This window comes from Lacerta agilis, chromosome 1, assembly GCF_009819535.1.
Source record: "Lacerta agilis isolate rLacAgi1 chromosome 1, rLacAgi1.pri, whole genome shotgun sequence".
Taxonomy (NCBI): domain Eukaryota; kingdom Metazoa; phylum Chordata; class Lepidosauria; order Squamata; family Lacertidae; genus Lacerta; species Lacerta agilis.
The window spans coordinates 89,854,591-89,876,547 of NC_046312.1; the positions used below are offsets into that span (position 1 = coordinate 89,854,591).

General features: G+C 42.1%; 1 protein-coding gene across 3 annotated transcripts in view; it reads right to left on the reverse strand.

Annotated features, from left to right (window-relative positions):
• Positions 1-21,957, reverse strand: part of ADCY5 (adenylate cyclase 5) — a 171,545-nt gene that overhangs the window by 82,077 nt on the left and 67,511 nt on the right. Inside the window, exon 1 of one of the 3 annotated variants that reach the window (XM_033162727.1) lies at positions 8,538-8,660. The exons of the other annotated variants lie outside the window; for them this stretch is intronic. Within the exon in view, the coding sequence (XP_033018618.1) occupies positions 8,538-8,645 (108 nt within the window). The 5' untranslated portion in view covers positions 8,646-8,660. Of the gene's footprint in view, positions 1-8,537; positions 8,661-21,957 lie in introns of those variants that run through there. 3 annotated transcript variants of the gene reach the window in all.

Here is a 21,957-nt window from a genome sequence, read left to right on the forward strand (position 1 = left end):
CAGCATCGTCATGCCACTTTAAACAGCCCTGCTGTTTAAAAGAATCTGGGAACTATATTTTTGTTAAAGGTGCTGAGAGTTGTTTTGGGGGTGACCCCTATTCCCTTCACAGAGCTGCAGTTTCCCAGAGTTCCTCAGGACGAGGGATTGTCTGTGAAACCACTCTATAAACTATAGCTCTGTGACTGTTAAAGTGATATGATACTGCTTTAAATGTATAGCTCCTCATGCAGCTGCCTTACATCCATTTCCCACCCAAACACACTTTCCACACAATTCTTATAGGGAAAGGACATACAATAAGCCATTTCTCTCTCACTATGATTATCTGCAAAGAAAGGAGAAAGCTGGGGAAGTGACGGCAGGGGGGAATACACATCTTGTAGAGCCTGAGCTTCAGGATTCCTTCTCGGCCCACAGTGCCAACTCTCATTCCAATCACACTCATGTGGAGTGATATTTGGGATGACATCCACACCCACCTTTCCTTGAAAGGAGTCCCTCACTTCAGTCATTCCTCCTTGCATAGTTTCTTGTCAGTGCATAGATATGTGAGGAAGCCGTTTCATTCCATATCTAGGTAAGACTAAGATAATGATGGCTGGTGAAAGGATTAGGTAACCTGTAACTGTTAAGAGTCTAGGCTCCCAGGGTCCTGAATATTCCCAAGATCTAGGAATATCCATTCCATCACCACCCCTACCCCATGTAACCTCAATACTTGATTACGATGCAAGCTGGCTACATAACCCCCCCCCCCCCCTTGGTAGATGTATTATATTGTGTAACTATACTTATGGGAAACTATTATTTTTCCACAGCCGTGTTCTTGCGAGAACTAATTGACTTGAGGTGAGGAGGGTTACGGGGGAAGCAAAGAAACAGAGAGCTCATTAGTGGCTTTTAAAAAAGACAACAGATAAGATTCTAGAAGCAAGTGGAAGAGTTGGAAGCAAGAGAAAGGATATAATTTCCAAAAAGTGATGCAGTTTTGCATGGTTGGCTGGACACAACATATTCAGGCCCCTTGCCAAATCAAGGCATATTAGGACATGTGTAAGACATGCCAAGAATTGTGTCGTAGTTCAAACACTTTTGACATTAGCTGTTTCTGCGGGCTTTCAACTCTGTTTCGACAGCTGATGCTCACCAGATACGCCAGACCTGGTTCTATTTCCAACAGTGATAATGAGGAGGCATGCATAGCAGAGCTAATTAAACAATTAAGACAGAACTTTACATACTCAAATTATGTGCAATTTTATTTTCCGATTAATGAAGAATGATACCGAACAGACAAAAACACGCAAAGATTAGGGGATAAGTGCGCAATAACTATGTTTTTATGACATTTACTCTTATAAACATAGGTAGTCTATTCAAACTGTCCAACATGCACTACTACAGACACTTGGTGGGGAGCAGTATGTTTGAATGCTCCTCCCCAATTAAAATAAATAACTAAATCCGTGCAGAAAGGAAACCAGATGCCATGGAGATGTATTCTTTATTTACATTAATATCCCACCTTTCTTCTGTCATGGAACATAAGGTATACATGTGATTCCCAAGTGGTCTCTCGTCTAAGCCCTGAGGACATGCAGCAAGGTCTCACATGCCTTCAGAGTAACTTAAACACATCCCTGACATGCCAATTGCCTATGTTTTCTGAGAGCCCACATCTACAATCTGAAGCAGTCCAAGAACGAGTTTACATGTGATCTGCTATTTGTCCAGTCCAGACCTTAGTTTAGCCTAAGGTGGCTGTCACATGCCTTCTCATCATGTTAGTAGTAGCCTATAGCTGCTCCCAAAGTCTTGGTGTTGTAACCAGTTCTATTAGCATAGTTTATTTGTTAATCTCTCAAATATGGCTATTTCTTGAACTGTTTTGTACCTATTGTCTATTGTTGTGCCAGAAAGGTCTTAAAGGTCTTTCCAGTGTCTGGTTGTGTTGCATCTCATGGGAGTAGACGTACTGAAATTAGTATGAATATGTTAGGTCCATTCATTTCAAAGGGTCTACTGTGAGCTGAATACAACAGAACCCACAACCAGTACTGTGAATAGAATACTTAAACCTAGGGAAAGATGCTCATGGCGCTGGAATTAGGAGTCAAAAGGTTTCTCATTGCCCTTAAAATACTCACTTGTCTTATTCTAGGTCAGTGATGGCCAAACTTGGCCCTCCAGCTGTTTTGGGACTACAATTCCCATAATTCCTGACCACTTGTCCTGTTAGTTAGGGATGATGGGAGTTGTAGTCCAGAAACAGCTGGAGGGCCAAGTTTGGCAATCACTGTTCTAGGCGCTAATACTCTCTTGCATCAGGACAGCTGTGGCAAAGGCAGACAAAGGGTTATTGACTTGATGCCCTCTGATGTCACAGAGTATTGTGACATTAAATTGAGGCACCTGATTACTTGGGGCTCAACTTTTAAGAGTATCCCACACTCATTGTGTCAACAAAACAGATCAGGTAGTCCCCATCAGGAAAGGCAGGATATATAAAGAACGATCTGTGAGCATAAAAAGAATGTCTTTAGAAATTACATCTGCCTTGTGCATTTTGAGCCTAACATGAGGTGCTATCACTACTGAGACTGAAAACATTACTTAAAATTCTAGAAGATTTTCAAAAGCATAATTTTTCCCATATTTTAACCGACAGAGCTAGAAAGTCAATTTTATCTCCTCAAGAACAGTGTTAACAGTCACATGATTTCCTATTTGGTCGTTAGCCTGTCAAATTATGCACAATAAATCTTTTAGCAGTTGAACATGACACAAAAGAGTTGTCAAATGAGGAATATTAGGAATGTGTCAGTCATCGTAAATTAGATGAATTTTAAAGGGAGACAACTTGCAAAAACTCAAACTGGGTATAACATTCTAACTTTTTGTACTAAAAGAGTAAAATCCACTAAGAGATGTTCATAAACAATGTGAATTTAACTGTCTACTTTTCCTTTACAGGTGAAACAAAAATGTAAAGGGAATTCTGAATTAAATGCAGTCTCTGAATTAAGGGTGTAATATTCCATTTAGGATTGTACAAATAGCTTACAGTTATGTCAAATCTGCAATAACATTCTGAAGCCTCAATTCTGCAATCTGAAGTTTTGTACTATAGACTACAAAGTGCTAAATGCTAAAGTGCTGGTATTTCTGCAAAACAGCTTCTACTTTTAAGCTTTGTATTTCCGAACTTTAACTCTATGAATGTTTGATTCTAAATGTGAATTTCTACCAGTGGGATAATAAAGCAAAATGAATCTTTTACCTGAACTAAATATGTCAGATTAATTGTTTCTAAAGATAGCCACTGTGGTCATTTTGCACAAATACTTACATTTTCAAAAAACAGTAAGTCTAAAACTAAAGAAACCAGTCTGCAACTTGAAGGTCAGTAATGACTAAGACTCTCCTATAGTGTGTTCTCACTGCCATTTTTTAGTATCACCCTAGCACCCTGCCTCCAAACCCCTTTTGTCTAGGAAAGTATGGCAAGACTGAGGGAGGGGAGTGTTCTGTCTGGCATGCCATAACAATAATTAATAATAATAATAATAATAATAATAATAATAATTTATTTATACCCCACCCATCTGACTGGGTTTCCCTAGCCACCCTGGGCGGCTTTCAACCAAATATTAAAAACAATACAGCATCAAACATTAAAAACTTCCCTAAAAAGGGCCGCCTTCAGTTGTCTTTTAAAAGTAAAATAGTTGCTTATTGCCTTGACATCTGCTGGGAGGGCATTCCACAGGGCAGGCGCCACTACCGAGAAGGCCCTCTGCCTTTTCACAGCGAGGGAACTGCCAGAAGGCCCTCGGTGCTGGACCTCAGTGTCCTGGTAGAACGATGGTGGTAGAGACGCTCCTTAGTGTAGTATTCAATTCCTCCCTAAGTATCCAATTCTATGCAGGATTGAGAATACTAAACCCATTAAATAGGGAAAGCAGGAAGGGTTTCTAAGGTCAGATTCCACAAGGCAAAGTATCTGAGTGGCTTGTTTCAGATACATGCCCAGTAGTTACATGAGCTGAGCAAACATAGGTACTCTCACTTTTAAAAATCATTAACTGAGCTTATGACAATTTAGAAAAGAAAATGAATTGGTAAATAAATGTGATTCTACCAGTTCATGCTCTGAAACCTCAAACAGTAACACCAACAATCAGCTGAGCAGGCAGCTCTCTCTGTAGCCTTAGTGAATACCAATGGACAAACTTGCCCTTTTGTATCTGCTCAGTTGGCTTCTTGTACCTTGTAGCTCTTGCTCGATTTATTTGTGACAACAATGTCCTAATGTTATCTGACAGCTACTATTAAAATATCATACGCCTCTTGTATATGCAGGAACCTAGCTCAGGCTTCTGCTGGAGCTGGGATTCCACTGTACACTACTCTCTTACAAGCTACAGGGATGGCAAAAGGATATCACCCCCTCCCTCCTTCCCTCTCTCACACACTAACAAACTTGTTATCACCCCCCACACAAGAGGGTGGTATCAGCAGGCCTGGGTAAAGTTTGCAGAACAGCAAAACGTTAGGGAAGAAATTAAGGAGTAAAAGAACCACCCCAAAACAGTTAAATGTGAATCCATCTAGTGGTGGACAAAGTCAGTGGGCAGGGTCAAAACGAAAAGGCATTTCTCTTTCCTCTTGCCACCTGTTTGCCTTCAATTCCCTCCACCCTTGCCACTCTTCATGAAATTACATCAAAGATAAAGTTGTAGCTCAGTAGCAGAACATCTGTTTTGTATGCAGAAGGTCCAGACTCAATCCCTAGCATTTCCAGGCAGGGTTGGGAAAATGACTCCTGCCTGAAACCATGAAGAGATGCTGCAGTCTGTGTAGACAATAGAAGGACCAGTGGTCTGGACTTAGTATAAGGAATTTTTCTATCCTCTCATCCTTGGGCCACAGGTTACTAACTCATGGTTTAGAGATTGGCAAATGGTCAGGATGTTAAGTGTCCATGCACAACAGATATTGAGAAAGACAAGAACAACCAAGAACCAAGCAAATTGACTGATGCTTTAGTGCAGGGATAGCCTTTCAGTTCCCGGACTACAACTTCCATCATCCACAGCCAGCAAAGCCAATGATTAGGTATTATAGGAGTTGTAGTTCAAAAAATATGGAAGGCACTACATTGGATTGTGTCTGGATTTTAACATTTAAAATTATTTATCTGTACCTGCTTTGAAGGAAAGAACTTTTAATTCCCCATGTTAAATATAGAGACGAAAATATAGGGTTGTATCCAACCAAGTTGTTCCATTTGCAAGGACTTTGGCTTGTGCTATGAAGCTTCACCCTCCTTCTCCTCACCTCCATGCACCCCAGCAAATCTGTTCTGGAAGTTTCCCCAACCCTCCGGAGCATAATTAGGGGGGGACACAAGGTGAGGAGAGGGAAAGGAAGTTCCATTGCACAAGCCAAAGTTCTTGCGCTAATAGGACAACTTCACTGGATATAACCCACAGACATTTACAATCTCATAATGGAAATGCATGATAGAGGCATCTTTCATCTTTGATGATAGTGTCTACATTTCCATTTATTACAGACTAAAGTGGAAAAGGACAGCAAGTGTAAATCTGGATTGATGTATGTAGTCATACAGTGCAAAATGCCAAAAGTCTTATTGTGTGCCCATTAATCAATTAAATTTATTTAATACATTTAATAAATTTGCATGTGACAAAACACCTCAGCCCATCTTTCCTTTTGAGATTCTGAAGGGCATCCAAGACGACATATACTGGTACTTATATAAACTAAAGCTACAAGGGATGGCCATCTTTAACATTTGGTATTTTTTATTGCCTTTTACAGTAACACAGTGGAACTAAAAATAGCCTCTAAAAATAAGCAAGTGTGCCCTAAAGGCCAGTGCAGATGAAACTCACACAGACCCAGTGACTAAAATTGGTCTCCACCAATGAATCATCTTCAGTCAGCCTCAGTACTAGTTTACTACATGAGAGAGAGAGTGGGGGGGGGACAGTTGTTGAAAAATTAATTTTATGGATAAATCTGAAATCTCTAAGCTTTGTTATCTTTTAGAAGCAATAATGTTTATATGGCTTTGTCAGGGGGTAAAGAACAAGAATATCAACTTAAGAAAAAAAGAGCAAAAGTGAGCCATGTTTTGCCTTACAGCTGTGAAAAACTACATGAAGAGAAATGTATTTTTTTTTTCAAGGAGAAAGACTGCATTCCTTCAAACACAGCAAAGGCTGTACAGAGAAGTCTGGATAGTACAAAGTTCTAGCTTATAGCCAAACTGGATGTTTTAAAGCTAGGCTGGAGCTCTCAAGATTCTGGCTATAATCCAGTTATGTAGTCATATAAATCACGCAAAATTCAACAGCGTTTTATGCATGTAACGGGCAACACTTTTGTACTTAAAAATAAAATAAAATGAGTAAGTGAATCCAGAAATGTAACCTTAAAATAAAGCAAAAGAACAACATGGTCCAGGTTTAAAAGGCCAGTGTAGATGAAATGTTGGCCCCTTGCTAACCCACTATTATCATAAACCACCCAGCCTGTGGAACACATGTTCCTTCCTCATAGCCCCTCACCTCTCTGGAGCAAATTCCACTCTCTCCTTCCTCCTCAAATTCCTTTTAGCATTTCATCTGTTGATCACTGCTCTGCTTAACACAGGATCTGAAACCTATTTCAAACTTTGCCAGTTTGAAATGGAGGTTAAGTTTCACTGCAGTTAAAGGTGTCACCAAAGAGCTGCTTAATCACAATTTGGGGAAAATTTGCACTGAGAACTAACACACATTTCAGAAGTTGCCTCTGAAGTGATTAATTGTGTGTTACAGGGAGAAGTGTCAAATCTGTCCCAGCCACTGATACTACCTGGCTGCTGCTATGGAAACTGTATATGGCAGCTTTCTCAAATGGTAGGCCAGTGACCATTAGTGAACCTCCTCCACCCAGTGCCTCCTCACTTACCTACAATGCCCCCTTCATATAACATAGACTTTTGGTTGGACCAATGCCAGCACCAACAGCTTGCCACACTTATGACAGTGGGATTTGAGCATGTGAAGTCGGAGGGGAGGGGGGAATGAAAGATATGGATCTTATGGTGGATAGACCAAGTAGCTGACTAAAAGAGTGTCCTGGTTCCTACCCTCAGACATAGCACTCAGAAACTAGAAAGCTTTATTTAAGAAATCAGCACACGGTCGCATGATACACAGTTCATAGGTCTATAAGCAGAGTTCTAGGATACATGACTAGGATAAGCAAATACATGGTCCCAACATTTGATACTCCCACCCTGCTCCACATCTAAAAAGCAGGACATTCACGCAGTGGCCTGGGACACCTGCTGTGTCTTCTAACACCTTTGATTTACATACTCACTCCCACACCCACAACCCACTACTCTTTCCAATCTGGTCTCCTGCTGGCTGAGTCTAGGGCAATAGCTGCCTGCTCCACCACAGAAGAGCAACCTGACATTGGGTACCAGAAACTAGAAAGGCAGGGTGGATAGGTGTCCACAGGGGATGGTATGGGGGTCTAAGAGAGAGGGTGGAAGTAAGCAATGGCATGCATCTCTTAACCACTCCTTCCTCTGTCCTCCACTGCTAAACATCTGGGGGCAGGGTGGAGGTGTTAAAGCATTTCCCCCAGAAAAGCACACAAGAAGAACATAAAAGCAAATGTTACCTAACCTCCATTACCTGGAAATCCCATTGACTTCAACAGGACTTAATGGTAGGGCTGTGTTTCACAACAGAGGCTTGTCCTCTGCAGGGGAGGGGCGGAGATGGTAGATGATAGATAGATAGACAGGCAGACATGTCCCAAAGAATTTAGAGAACTTCCAAAGAATGATTAGATGTCAACAGAAAATTATGTTGGTAATTGTCAGCTGATTATGCAAACTCTACCTCTACTCACCACTCACCACTAACCCTGCCCTGTCACTTTGTGGTTGGTGGACTTCTGTGATTGTCAGTCGTCTCAAGGGCCACAGGGGCAGAAAAACTGAGAATCTATATAGAATTGTTAATGTCACTTCAATAGAATTGTTTGCCCCAAACTCAAGTGGTCATGTGAACCTGCCCAATTTGCACCCTAACTTATATTGATAAGCCCACTCCTGCCAACTCTCACCACAGATTTAAGTGTGGGTTCAATTACAATCAAAGCAACACAACCACGCAAACAGTTTATGCTACTGTCTAAATTAGGTGAGTGAATTCAAACATGAGGCATCCATTTCCTACATTACACATTGCTTTGGGGATACAGAAATTCATGAATTGGTTAATAAAACTAGATGACATTCATATTAATAGGCAGGCACTCAAAGTTGAAAGCAAAGTGGCCAGTGCCCAAATATCAATCATGGAAGCAGATAAGAACTTTATTACTGGGTAGATTCCATTCTATAATGGAATCTGCACAGAACAAGGCATTCCAGGACGTTTCGTTTGTTGTGTTGTTCCTACAAAGCATAAACAATCAAAATGACTTTCAGGTCTCACCCTGTGTGTTCTGAACCCATCAGCTGTACTGGGCCTCATCTGGTTCCTGCAGAGAACAGAAACAATCCCAGTGCCAGGGTCTTTAGAACAAAGCAAGGGAGTTGGCATGCTCGAAAGAGGGAAAAAACAAAAAGGTTGGATCTCAAACGCTAAAACATGGATGTAGTTCATTCCTAGACTTAGCTTTATAAACAAACACATTAAAAAAGCAATCTTATTTAAAAACAAAAAACGCTTGACAACCCAACCCCTTATCATTGAATTTAATATTTCAGCAGTACTGTCTGTAAATGTGCATAGAGACATGCAAGCTGGGGGAAGGAGGAGAAATCTAAAAACTACAATCCTTGTTGAGGAAGAAAACACCTCTGTTTAGATGTTTGGTGCTATCAAACCCCTGCATGTGCACTCAGAATCCTATGTTACAAAAAACACTGATCTGCACCAAGTCTTGGACATCCATCTCTCTATCTGGAAATAGGGAGGCTAGATTCAAAGGACAGGGTTTATCTTCAAGAAAAGACAGAACTATGAAGGTAGAAGCATGTGTGTAAATGTATGTAAAATCTCACGCAGGGTAATATTGATAGAGACTCTGAGCAACTGCAAAACTTCCCAAATAATCCTCTCAGTGTTTTTGGAGAGATCACAGGGATTCCAGCTGACTTAAGATGGAGAACATTACTTGACATCTCAAATCACAACTAAGTTTCCCTAATATTTCAGGTAACAACCATCTCAGGTGGCCCTGTCCTGTCCTCTATTTTATTTGACTGAAAAAAATTCTATACCAGCCTTCAGCAAAGCACTTTGTTTTTGTGAACCATCCTAACAACTTGTGACTGAGCTAAAACTAGAACTCAAGCAAATGTTTGTTTACATTCACAATAACTTGATTGAGGCCTGGTAGAGAACAGGCTTGAAAATCTTTATCCTAAATGGCATGAAGGCTGACATTTGCCACAATACTGATTTTTTTTTTTTTTAGTTTTACAATCCCACATTCCCAAAGCAGCTACACAAACAGCACTGATTTATCTGGGGGAAGCAGATCATATCCAGTTACTTGTGAAAATAGTACTGCACCTTCTTTACTCACTACTCTTCAGCTTTGTTGCAGTGGTTTGAAATTAAGAGTAAAGTTAACCCCATCAGCAGAATCACACAAACTGTGCAGGTTGAGTGAAAGACATGTTTCCCTTTATTAAAGAAAAGAAAAACTCCCTACATTTGAAGAAATAGCATGCCTAAGGAAATTGTGGTAGCTTAGCCACCTCCCTGGCATACTAGTTGCATGTCAATACCCAATCCCTCCCGGGGTGAAATGAAGACACAGGACACAGTAAATAAGGTTAAATGGGCGTGAAAGGCCACAACTTTATTGGTTACGGATGTTGAGCGGTATTGGCTTAGGCATTGGATCTAACCGACTATATCCGACTCCAGTACGTTGTGCTGGCAGTCCGAGAAGGGTTAACCACCGATGGGTGAGAACCCTGCTGCTGCACATCAGCTAGGGACTCACCCAGTGATCACTGGTCTGGGCCGTGCCTTTGGCCCTCACCCACCGTGGCTTCGGACAGGGACACGCCCCCCGGACTCATTTACTGAAGTACCCTTCAGCACCTTGGGGGGGAGGTGATGGCCGAACCTCCCCCCCACCATCATCCTGAGATAATCCAATGCCTAACCGCCAAACCAAAGTTGTGACGAGTTGCTACGAGGTAGGCGAAAACCACCAGGCGGAAGCCAATGGGAAAATTCCTACCAGGCCCCTTAACAGCGACCAACCGCGGTCCATAGCAAGGTCATAGAGAACTCTGCCTAACGGGACGCTAAAAGGGGCGCTGACTAAAGGGTGGGAGGGTGGGGAAGCGTGCTGTGGGAGCAGGAAGCAAGAGGCAGAGCCCTGGCCGCGGACTGGCTTAAGTGCAGCCAGCCACGCCCGACAGCTGTGCCGGTTGGCCAGCTGGCCGGGCACCGCGCCCAGGGCACGGCCAATGGTGGCAGGGGATGGAACCATCCCCTGCGCACGTGCAGGGCTCGTGGTGCCTGCAACTCCCCCTCCTTCCTAAGGGGCGGAAAGGGATTTATCTCTAAGCAGAGTTTTTTTTATGTACCCACAGCAAGAAGGGGAGAAACTGTCTGGTAGAGCAATAATTATCTAAATCCACAAAAAATAATATAATGTGGATATTATTATTATTATTATTATTATTTCCCCATTTTTTATTATCTCCTACTACCCTTCTGAGAAAAAACCCACCCCACCCTCCAACTATATATAAGGGTCTGGTGACTTCCTCTTTCGGTGTATCTTTCGGTGTATCTGAAGAAGTGTGCATGAAAGCTTACAGCCAGAACAAAAACCAGATGTCAGGATTTGGGGTAAAGTCAATGACAAAGATTAGGTAAATGGGGTCTGGTTTCAATTTTTTACAATGGGAAAAAATAGTTGATAGGTAATGGATGCTGTGGAGCCAATAAAAGGACCAGAGTACTAAAATCTGAACATACCATCGTAGTTTATTTTAACACAGTCTGGCTTCAGTGTCTGCAAGCTACAGGTAGTACAAAGGCAAACCAATGACCACACTAACCCTGACTGGTCCACTGGGAAATGCTGCTTCCACATGTGCCTATTTGACCCTGACAAGCCAAAGTTCTGGTGAGGAAATAGTGATGGATGAAACCCAGAAACCACAAAGGAAACAACTGAGCTGAAGAAAGAATTAACTATCACAAACTGAGACAAAAGAAACCATACCAGGAGCAGCATGATCAAGTTAAACTTGGGCAGGCTGTGAACATCTTGGCAAGTGGTGCAAAAGATTAAAAGAAGGCAAGGCAACAATGCTCCAATACCTTTAATATTTGTGGAGAGGAGGGCAGGTGTGGGTTTGTTTGTTTTTTGGCAGATGCAGCTTTTCTCACATCTGCATGGGAAACAGCACCACTTATACACATGGTACAGATTAGAACCCCTGCCAACACTGCATCAAATAACCCTGTACCTGGAAAAGGAGATATATGGGCCATATTGGTTGTAGCTGATGGAAATTGCAATCTAACTGTATCTGGAGGGCCACAGATTCCCCAACCGTGTCCTATATAATGTTTAAACGGCACACATACCACAAACATTCATCCTCAAGTACTCCCAGCCAACCAGGGGTCATGCACTGCATGTAATCACATCCCAATGCTATTTACTGTTGCTGTTTGATATAACTAATGGCAAATAAGGCCCATTTGTTGTTGTTTAGTTGTTTAGTCAAGTCCGACTCTTCGTGACGCCATGGACCAGAGCACGTCAGGCACTCCTGTCTTCCACTGCCTCCCGCAGTTTGGGCAGATTCATGTTGGTAAAGGCCCATTTAGAGTGAGGGAAATCCTTCTTATATAAGACACACAGTGATTCCAATCAATTGGGGATCTCATTGTGAACATTTTCACAATCTTCTCTTGCTTCAACAACCTCCACACATCCCCTGCAAAAGCTAGAAAAAGAGTTGTGTCTTTCCATTCTGAGAAGATTTTAATGAAATAGTTACCACTTTCAGCTCAGTCCAGCACGCCAGTGCGAAACGTTCGCAATATGTTTTACTAGTAATTATTATTCTCTCTTCCTCCTCTTACAAGTGCTTCACTTGTTACTTTCATTTCATAAAGTGACATATTTATTTGCTGTTTTTATTTATTTATACCTAAATACACAGACCTCGGCTTCTGATAAATGGATTTAATTTAATCTTGTTCCCAGATACTTTGTAACCAGAAAAAATGCAGGACAACAAATATTCAGAAGCTTGACTTGCAGTTCCTATCACTGTTTCTACATCCTGGAATGGCAGGATAAAAATCCTCCTAGACATACGAAATTAATAAATGGTTCCGCTGCTCTATAATATAACAATAGCTAGTATGTTTAATAGTGAATTCTTCAAAATCATGACAATGAGGTATAGAAATAGTTATTAGACTTGATAGCTAACAATCAAATGATTTACCTCTGGTAACTATAGTAGATGCCTGGGGAACAAAACTAACACAAAAAATGAAATGGGAATCATGACGTGTCATGCCTCTGAGATCCTTGGAAGCTTCGCTGGCCACTGTTGTTGCAGCTACAATGCTGGGTTATTTTGATCTACTCAATTAAGGGAATTACCATATTCTTCAGTAGACCAAAAAGGAAGGAGATGCCCCTCAAAGATGCAGATGTGGACTAATCTAAGCAATTTATTTCCACCCATTAATGTTTGCCATCTCATTTTTCCCTAACTACACAATTAACACATTAAATACTCAATTTCACCTAGAAACCCTTTTGCTATTTTTTTAATCACTGCTATTTTTTTTATCTAGCCTCTTAGCAGCAAGGCCACCAGATTAATCAGCTAACAGTAATTGCAATGAACCTAGACCAAAAAGCCCATTTTAAACTATTTGATGTTGTTCAGTCGTGTCCGACTCTTCGTGACCCCATGGACCAGAGCACGCCAGGCACGCCTATCCTTCACTGCCTCTCGCAGTTTGGCCAAACTCATGTTAGTAGCTTCGAGAACACTGTCCAACCATCTCATCCTCTGTTGTCCCCTTCTCCTTGTGCCCTCCATCTTTCCCAACATCAGGGTCTTTTCTAGGGAGTCTTCTCTTCTCATGAGGTGGCCAAAGTACTGGAGCCTCAACTTCAGGATCTGTCCTTCTAGTGAGCACTCAGGGCTGATTTCTTTGAGAATGGATAGGTTTGATCTTCTTGCAGTCCATGGGACTCTCAAGAGTCTCCTCCAGCACCATAATTCAAAAGCATCAATTCCTCGGCGATCAGCCTTCTTTATGGTCAAGCTCTCACTTCCGTACATTACTACTGGGAAAACCATAGCTTTAACTATACGGACCTTTGTCGGCAAGGTGATGTCTCTGCTTTTTAAGATGCTGTCTAGGTTTGTCATTGCTTTCCTCCCAAGAAGCAGGCGTCTTCTAATTTTGTGACTGCTGTCACCATCTGCAGTGATCATGGAACCCAAGAAAGTGAAATCTCTCACTGCCTCCATTTCTTCCCCTTCTATTTGCCAGGAGGTGATGGGACCAGTGGCCATGATCTTGTTTTTTTGATGTTGAGCTTCAGACCATATTTTGCGCTCTCCTCTTTCACCCTCATTAAAAGGTTCTTTAATTCCTCCTCACTTTCTGCCATCAAGGTAGTATCATCAGCATTTTAAACTATGGTGTGTGCTAAATCTTAAACAGTTTTGAACTTTCATATTCCATTTCTATTTTTTAAAGAATCAGTATCATTTTAACTGTGCTTCACAATATTGTACATGAAGTGCAATATTTTATTTACTTACTTCCACATAAGTACAGGTGACTCACATCTTACATAGAATCATAGAATCTTAGAGTTGGAAGGGACTCAAGGGTCATCTAGTCCAACCCCCTGCAATGTAGGAATTTCAGCTAAAGCATCCATGACAGATGGCCATCCAATCTCTGCTTTAAAACCTTCAAGGAAGGAGAGTCCACCACCTCTCGTAGGAACAGCCCTTAGGAACAGCTCTTACTGTCAGAAAGTGTTTTCCGAATGTTTAGTCAGAATCTCCTTTCTTGTAACTTGAAGTCACTGGTTCGAGTTCTACCCTTCATAGCCACATGAGAGTTAAACTACTGCTCTAGTGAGTTGTCTTGTGTATTTTCTGTGCATTTCCCCAGTATTTCTATTCTTTTCTATTCCATTAAGATAGAAAAAGAAAATACTTGCCAGCTGGCATTAAGTACTGTATGTCTTTTTATGTGTGACTATGCAGGAGTCCCTGGCATGCTCTGGTCCATGGGGTCACGAAGAGTTGGACAGGACTAAACAACAACAACAATGCATGTGTATGGCTATCTGTAGTGATTCAAATATTATTCCTGGATACAATTCGCTTTCATTTTCTAGCTCTAATCTACAACAGAGCACCAGCAACAGACAACATAGCAGCCAACTCTTAACACTGTCTGGAAAAGAAAAAAGGTTTTCAAACAATTTGTTAACAAAGAAAAGTAAAGTAAAGCAGATTTCCTCCTATTTTTGCACCATTTTATATTCCCGTATCTTTTCTTTTCTTGGTCCATTGGAGGTGGAAGTCATGTCATATCCCTGTCAGCAATCATTTGTGATTGGCAACCTTGGCACATTTTCAAAATTCTCAAAAGCCAAGCCCCAATAGTATCAATAGAAGTTTACATACTAGTAGCACAATATGTTATTTTTTCATAACATAACCTAGAGAGACAACTCTTTAGAAGAAACAGAAATATTCATTTCCTCTTCCTCTTCTATGTCCCCTACTATAAAAACTGGAAATTCCTCAAGGTAAAGACTCATCTTACCGGTAAGTACTCGGTGTGGTCAAATATCAAATATATTTGGAATTACATAATCTGATTCAGCTGATGCTCACAGGACCTAGCCTCCAGAAAAGCATGGTTAATTAAATTTCATCAGCCCTGTGCTTAAACTAACTCATGAGCCTTGGAAAAAAATATTTTTCTAACAGGACTAAGAAATCAAAATCCTCACTCCTCGGTTTTCCTTCTCACAACACTATCTAAGGTGATAACGATGTCTCAGTATTGTGCAGAAGTGTCAACCACCTTTTACTACAAATGAAAGAATAAATTTCACAATCTGCTCTAGATACATTCTGCACAGAGGTGAAGTGAGATATTCTATAGTGTGTAAAATCAGGCTAATTCAAGAGGATCCATTTTAATTCTACTGAATCTGACTTTATACAGACCTCATGAGAAATCAAATACTCTGCTTTCTCTGTTTGTTGGGTGATAGGACAGGAACCAAGAAGGGTTAAGGCCTATGACAATGTCTTAAAATCCCAAATGTGCCCACAGGCCACAAAAGTTAATGTCAAGAGTGTTTTATGGGGGGAGGGGGCACGTCCCATTGGCCTTCTAGCCACTGAGAAAAGAGGGTAGGCTTTAATTCTGATGCACTGGAAAAGTAAGAGATAAGCCTCCACTCCCAGCTCTCTGCATTTTTAGAATGAACTGCTCCCTGCACAACATGTAATACAGTGGTACCTCAGTTTAAGAACAGTCCGGTTTAAGAACGATTTGGTTTACAAACTCTGCAAAACTGGAAATAGTGTCCTGGTTTGAGAACTTTACCTCGGTCTAAGAACAGAATCTGAACGGTGGAAGGGCACCAGCGGCTGGAGGCCTCATTAGGGAAAGTGTGCCTCGGTTTAAGAACGGTTTCGGTTTAAGAATGGACTGCCAGAACAGATTAAGTTCGTAAACTGAGGTACCACTGTAGTAAAAAGGGAGAGATAGCTTAACACTGAATGTTAAACATAAATGTGCAGTGTAGCCCTTATTTGACTTGAACGTTAACACCCTGTAGAAAAAGGTATATGCCATATGTGCAAATGATGGAAGCAAATAAACACATGCTCTGCAAGGTACACATTTTTTTCCTAACAAATATACTCACATTGTAGGACGAGGGTGGCTCTGTGGGTTAAACCACAGAGCCTAGGGCTTGCTGATCAGAAGGTTGGCGGTTCGAATCCCTGCAACGGGGTGAGCTCCCGTTGCCCGGTCCCAGCTCCTGCCCACCTAGCAGTTCGAAAGCACGTCAAAGTACAAGTAGATAAATAGGTACCGCTCCAGCGGGAAGGTAAACAGCGTTTCCGTGCGCTGCTCTGGTTCACCAGAAGCGGCTTAGTCATGCTGGCCACATGACCTGGAAGCTGTACGCCGGCTTCCTTGGCCAGTAACACGAGATGAGTGCCACAACCCCAGAGTCGGACACGACTGGACCTAATGGTCAGGGGTCCCTTTACCTGTATACTCACATTAATAATTTTTGTGTGCGTTAATCGCATTGAGGGCTTTATGTATATGATTTTAAATCCCAACGGCTCATTCTGCATTTATTTCAACCCTTAATGCCAGTGTTGGGGCCAACACTTTTTGCTGCAGTTGCAAAATACTTTGCCCATACAGTATACAGCTGAAGCTACATTTCTAGTTTCTACAGACTGCTTCCGACAAATTATATCATTCTAGCACTGCAATCAGCTTTTGCTTTGCTGTTTTAGAACTATTTGGAGAGAGAACTACTGTGCACACCCAGGATACAACCGGCCTTTTCAAAAGTCATTTAATTCCCACTGTGACAGACAAGCTTTCAAATAGAGAAATGCCAGATGGAAATTTTGTATGTGGTGATTAAATATTTTTAGGGAATATAAAACAATGCCTTCAGTTAAAACATGTTCTTTAATATTTCCGTACATGAATCATGGCTTCTTTTAATAACAATTCCAATAATAAACCAGAAGTGAAAGAAAAAAGAACTGAGCAAGCTTTTGAAAGGCTGGTGAAAGAAGTAAGGCTGCTGTTCTGATATTCATTGCCCCATATCTGGTTTTCACTTAACCTGGGATGTCCATGATGATGTGGCTGGAGAAGATGCACTGCCTTGGACGTCCATTTCTATCTACTGCTCCTATTGACAGCAGGGGTTCTAGGCACTATACATTAAACAGAAATAACATGGTGCATGGCTGGAGACATAGGCACAACTCTATGGGGCTGAGGACACCTTGGCTATCTATCTATCTATCTATCTATCTATCTATCTATCTATCTATCTATATGCAGTGCTATTTTTCTAGAAAAAGAGGTGCCAGAACTCAAACTTTTATAATGATGGCAATGGAGCCCATCTGAGAGATGCTGGCTGGAAAAAAGCCCTGGGGACGGGGCTGAGCTTCTCCATTCTTGAGGAGCTGGGCCTCCCCGTAGCTGCAGTGAGCCTCATTTGGTCTTGCCAGGCCTACCTGCATCCGTGGCAGGCCCCACCGAGCCTTCCTGTGGCCACAGCAGGTCCTTCTGGGCTTCCCTGTGGCTACAGTGGGTCTTGCAGCCTCCTCCCACTATGTGACATCACACATGAGTGTTGTGCACATGACATCGCACATGCACGGTGCCCCTCCCAAATTTGGGTGGAACCCAGTGCCTATGGCTGGAGAAGTTGTAATTAGCCAGCAGTCAAGGAACGACGGTGGTGGGTTGTTTTGTTTTGGCTGCTCTGACATGTCAGATAAAGTAGTGAGGTAACAGCTTGTCATGGAATGAGCTATGAAGCTATGAAGTGGTGACTGAAATTTTACACTTGTCTAATCACACCATAAAACCATAATCCATACCCCACTCCATGGTTACAGCTTCCACCACCACAATGCTTCATCTGAATTAACTCTAAAGTTGAATTTCATGAAGATCAAAAGAGAAGGCTACGGACTGAAAAGGACTAGTATGGATAGAAGAGCAGCTAAGCAACTAGCAGCAGATGGTATTGAAAGGTTGATAATTGCCATAAGCCATGGTGTAGCTAACATGATGCCCTCCAGATGTCAGACTACAACTCTCTTTGGCTCCAGCCAGCTTTGCCAAATGGTCATGGATGGTGCAAGTTGCAGTCCAACAACTTATGACGGGTGTCACATTATAGTGAGTATCACACATGTTCTGGAACGGAGTGGGGAGAGGACTCATACAGGTGTCCTCAACAAAATTCTACATTGAGAAAACAAGTACATAACTCAGTAGGTTACTGAGGTATACTAGCAAAAGTACTAAGATAGGATGTGGGAGCTGAACCAATTTTAATTCCAATACTAGGAAGGCCATACAGAATACCAGGTGCATATCCTATTACCAAGTTACTCATAATATGGTTCTATCACACAGAACTGTTGTGAGGGTAAGAAAAGTTTGTAAAATGCTTTCTGCACTGCAATACGCACAAAGAGAGAAGTGATTAAGCAACATTATACCAAATAAGCAAATCATATAACTTTAATCAAGTACATTCTTATAGCAATATCTGCAATATTTACAGATATTTTTTAATTTTTTAATCTAGATTGTCAGCTAGAAAGCAAAGCAAAATGGCATGGGGAAGGCGGAGGCAGTTTGGACAAGGCTACAGTTACAGAGAGCCATTCAAGAAACAGAAATTCCTAAACACATGACCTGCTAAGGTCACTTGTGACAACCATGTTAACGTGCAGAACAGAGGCCCCAACTTCAGAAAAAGATTGTGGGGGCCCGATGCAGTATCCTGATGTTACAAGTGTGACATTGCAAGGTGTCAGGAACCAGAGTTGAACATGACAGTAGCAAGGCTCCACTCCTCCCTCTCCCCCTGCCATGCAAGGGAAAGACAGGGGAAGCTATCCCTGGCTAGTGCCAATAGCAACAGCAGCAACTGGAGGAGCTGCCAACCACTGAGCCACGCCATGCCATGTTCAGCTCCAGTACTGGCCTCCTCTTCCTCCTCCTGCTGTGCCACTGGCAGGGGGCTGCCTTCCCCATCCCTCTTGCATGTGGCAGGAGGAGGAGCTGCCAACCACTTAAGCTGTGCCTGGCTCCACATTCGCCCTTCACTGCCCTCTGAACATTGGGGGGCCTGCCCTCTCAAAAAAACAACATTTTGGGGCCCTTCAAGTGCCTTGGCCCCAAGGAGTTGGTGCCTATGGTGAACAATAAATTAAAAGGGTATTTTCGCAGAGCCTAAATTCTACTAATGAGATGGCCTGGCAGGATTTGCTAAGCAAATTGTTCCAGAGTTGTGGTGGGAGACAACAACTAGGAGCAGGGCCGGTGCTAGGGTTTTTTTTACACCCTAGGCGAGATCACCTTCTCCCCCCCCCGCCAATCTCTAGCACCGGCCCTGCGGAGAAGCCAGATTTCAGGCTGATCCCCCCTCCCTGCCACTGGTGGAGGGGGCGGAGTAGCCCGATTTTCGGGCTGCTCCCCCCTCCCCGCCACTCTGCCGCTGGCGGAGCAGCACCAGGCGGCGGCAGGGGGCAGGCTGGCCAGCGCCCCCTCCATTTTGGCGCCCTAGGCAGCTGCCTAGTTCGCCTAAATGGACGCGCCAGCCCTGACTAGGAGAGATGGAGTTAATTTGAAAAAAACTGAACTGAGATTCTGTAGTACCATAAATCACTTGCCATATTCTAGACAAGAAAAAAAGGAAAATGTCCAGGAGAGCATAGTCTCTTGTCACCACAACCTGGGAATAGTATGTAAGCCCCCCATACCAGTTTTCCTTCCTCTCCTACTGGTATATTCTCTCTCTCTCTCTCTCTCTCTCTCTCTCTGTGTGTGTGTGTGTGTGTGTTTTCAAACTACCACCTTATCTAGAACTGCTAGTTCACTGCACTCTGCAAGCCCACACGATTCACACACATTTTACTACACAACTGCACCTGATGGCTGTGTAATACATACAAATTTGCAGTGTAGTTGGGTCATCTGTATACACCTAGTAGCTTGCTTCACACATCATGCTAAGCCAAACCAAACCAAACCTAAGCACAGATAAGCACAAGTGTACAAACTGTGTTTCCCAAAAAGTAAACCATAAAACCTAGTCTGAACAACCTGCTAAGCCAAACGTGGCTTGGCTCAGTGCTGTACAGCAGTAAAACTACCAGGAAGGAGGAAAGTGGACACAATCTTCTCTCTTGGATCCTGCACATGTTTGCATTAATGCTAAGCCATGGTTTCATTTAGTGCGATACTTGATTGTTAGATATGGCAAATAACACCCCATAGTTTGTATTAGCTGAATGTTCAGAATACAGGTAAACCCTTTCTAACTAAACTAGAAATGCCATCAAAAGTTGTAGTTCCCAAGACCTGATTTACGAATTTTGGCAGCTCAAAGTGTTTACCAATATGAATGTAAGAATTATAATCCCAGTTTCAATTTAATATTAGCAGGTGGGTGCTTGGGAGAGGATTTGGAGGTATATATGGAAGGGTTGGATCCCATCACACTTCCGGTGATGTAATATGGATCCAATTTGACTCATAATTCGGGAAAGAATAAACCAATCTATTCCCTGACTTCTTTTCTCTTTTTTTGGAGGATTTTTCTTCCATTTCCAAATCAAACTATATACTGCATCAGCATCAGCAAAGAACCAGCAACACTGTCTTTCAAACAAACAGTGGTATGTTGAATTCCTGAGTGGAAGCTAAAGTCAGTAGGGCTCATCCAGTTAAGCCATCATTCAGATGGGAAGGGGGTGGAACTTTCTGTTGAAATGCATTGAACTTCCTTATAGGGGCAAAAAATGTCTAGAGCTGTCAAATTAAATCAATTTTATTTCTTGAAGAATGAAAGGGGAGGGAACCATGTGTGTGAGTGTGAGGGGTTAGGAATGTCAATATAACTGCTTATTATTATAGCAAACTCTGGCTAAATAAAACTTTTGTACTTATATAAGTTTATCTTCCCTCACAGTGAGAAGCTTCATGGAATGTGCTGAAATAAAACATTCTGAAATTATTTCTTTGTTTGAATGAATCCCTTATACCAACTCATCCCAATTACCAGTTTCAAAAAGCACTGATATTAGCTAGACAAAAGGTAGATGCATTAGAGGCAAGAGAAGCAAATTAGTCCATTTGTTATTGCAGAAGTTGGATCTCAGTTTTCCATAACAATCTTTCTAAATAGTCAGCACACAGCTTTCCTTTATAAATTTCTATTCCACCTCAAAATAGGTTTCAAGCGGCATAGGAACAGGGGTGGTGGTGGGAACAGAAAAAAACCCCTCTTCTTAACAAGCCTGATTCCAAATTGAGCCTGGCGGGGTGTGTGTGTGTGTGTGTGTGTGTGTGTTGCTAAATACATTCTGTGACTTGTACAGATTATATAGTATTATGCAAGCTAACCAGATCTGCCTATACCTGTATTTGCTCAATCTACCCTCAATCACTGGGGGGGGGGGGAATCAGCAAAAAACAAACAAACACAAAACCACACACAAAAAAACCCATCCTCTTATGTTAAAAGCAGTTACAAATAAGGGGTGGGAATTTGAAAACATTGGTATCACATCAGGTGACAAAATCTGATGTACCATCCAAGTACAGAAAGTTTACAACATTTTTAACACTGTAGGAGCACTACTTCACTTTTTCTGCTTCAGGTACCTAAAAGTATTGTGTCACGTCTATTAAGCAAGCTCACAGTTAGTTACCAAACACCTCTCATTATCTTCCCAGGAGAACCTGAAACGCTATTGGTACAACGCTGACAACATATGTGGCTGAACTTGGTCCACAGCTGCACAATTCATTCTTTGTGACATGGATTTGATTTACTGTGGATCCGGCTCCTATTTGTGTCTTCTTTCTGTGCTAACCAGGCTGAACTACAAGCAAGGACAAGTGTTGAACCAGTGTGTCTGGCTTACCTTGCCTTGTTCCTGTTCTCATGTTTCCACATCTACCGGTAATACCAAGCAAATGCTGCAGCTCAGTTCACTGAGCAGAGCAACAGTGTCCATAGAGATTAATACCCAATGGTGTAAACATCTGGTCAGCT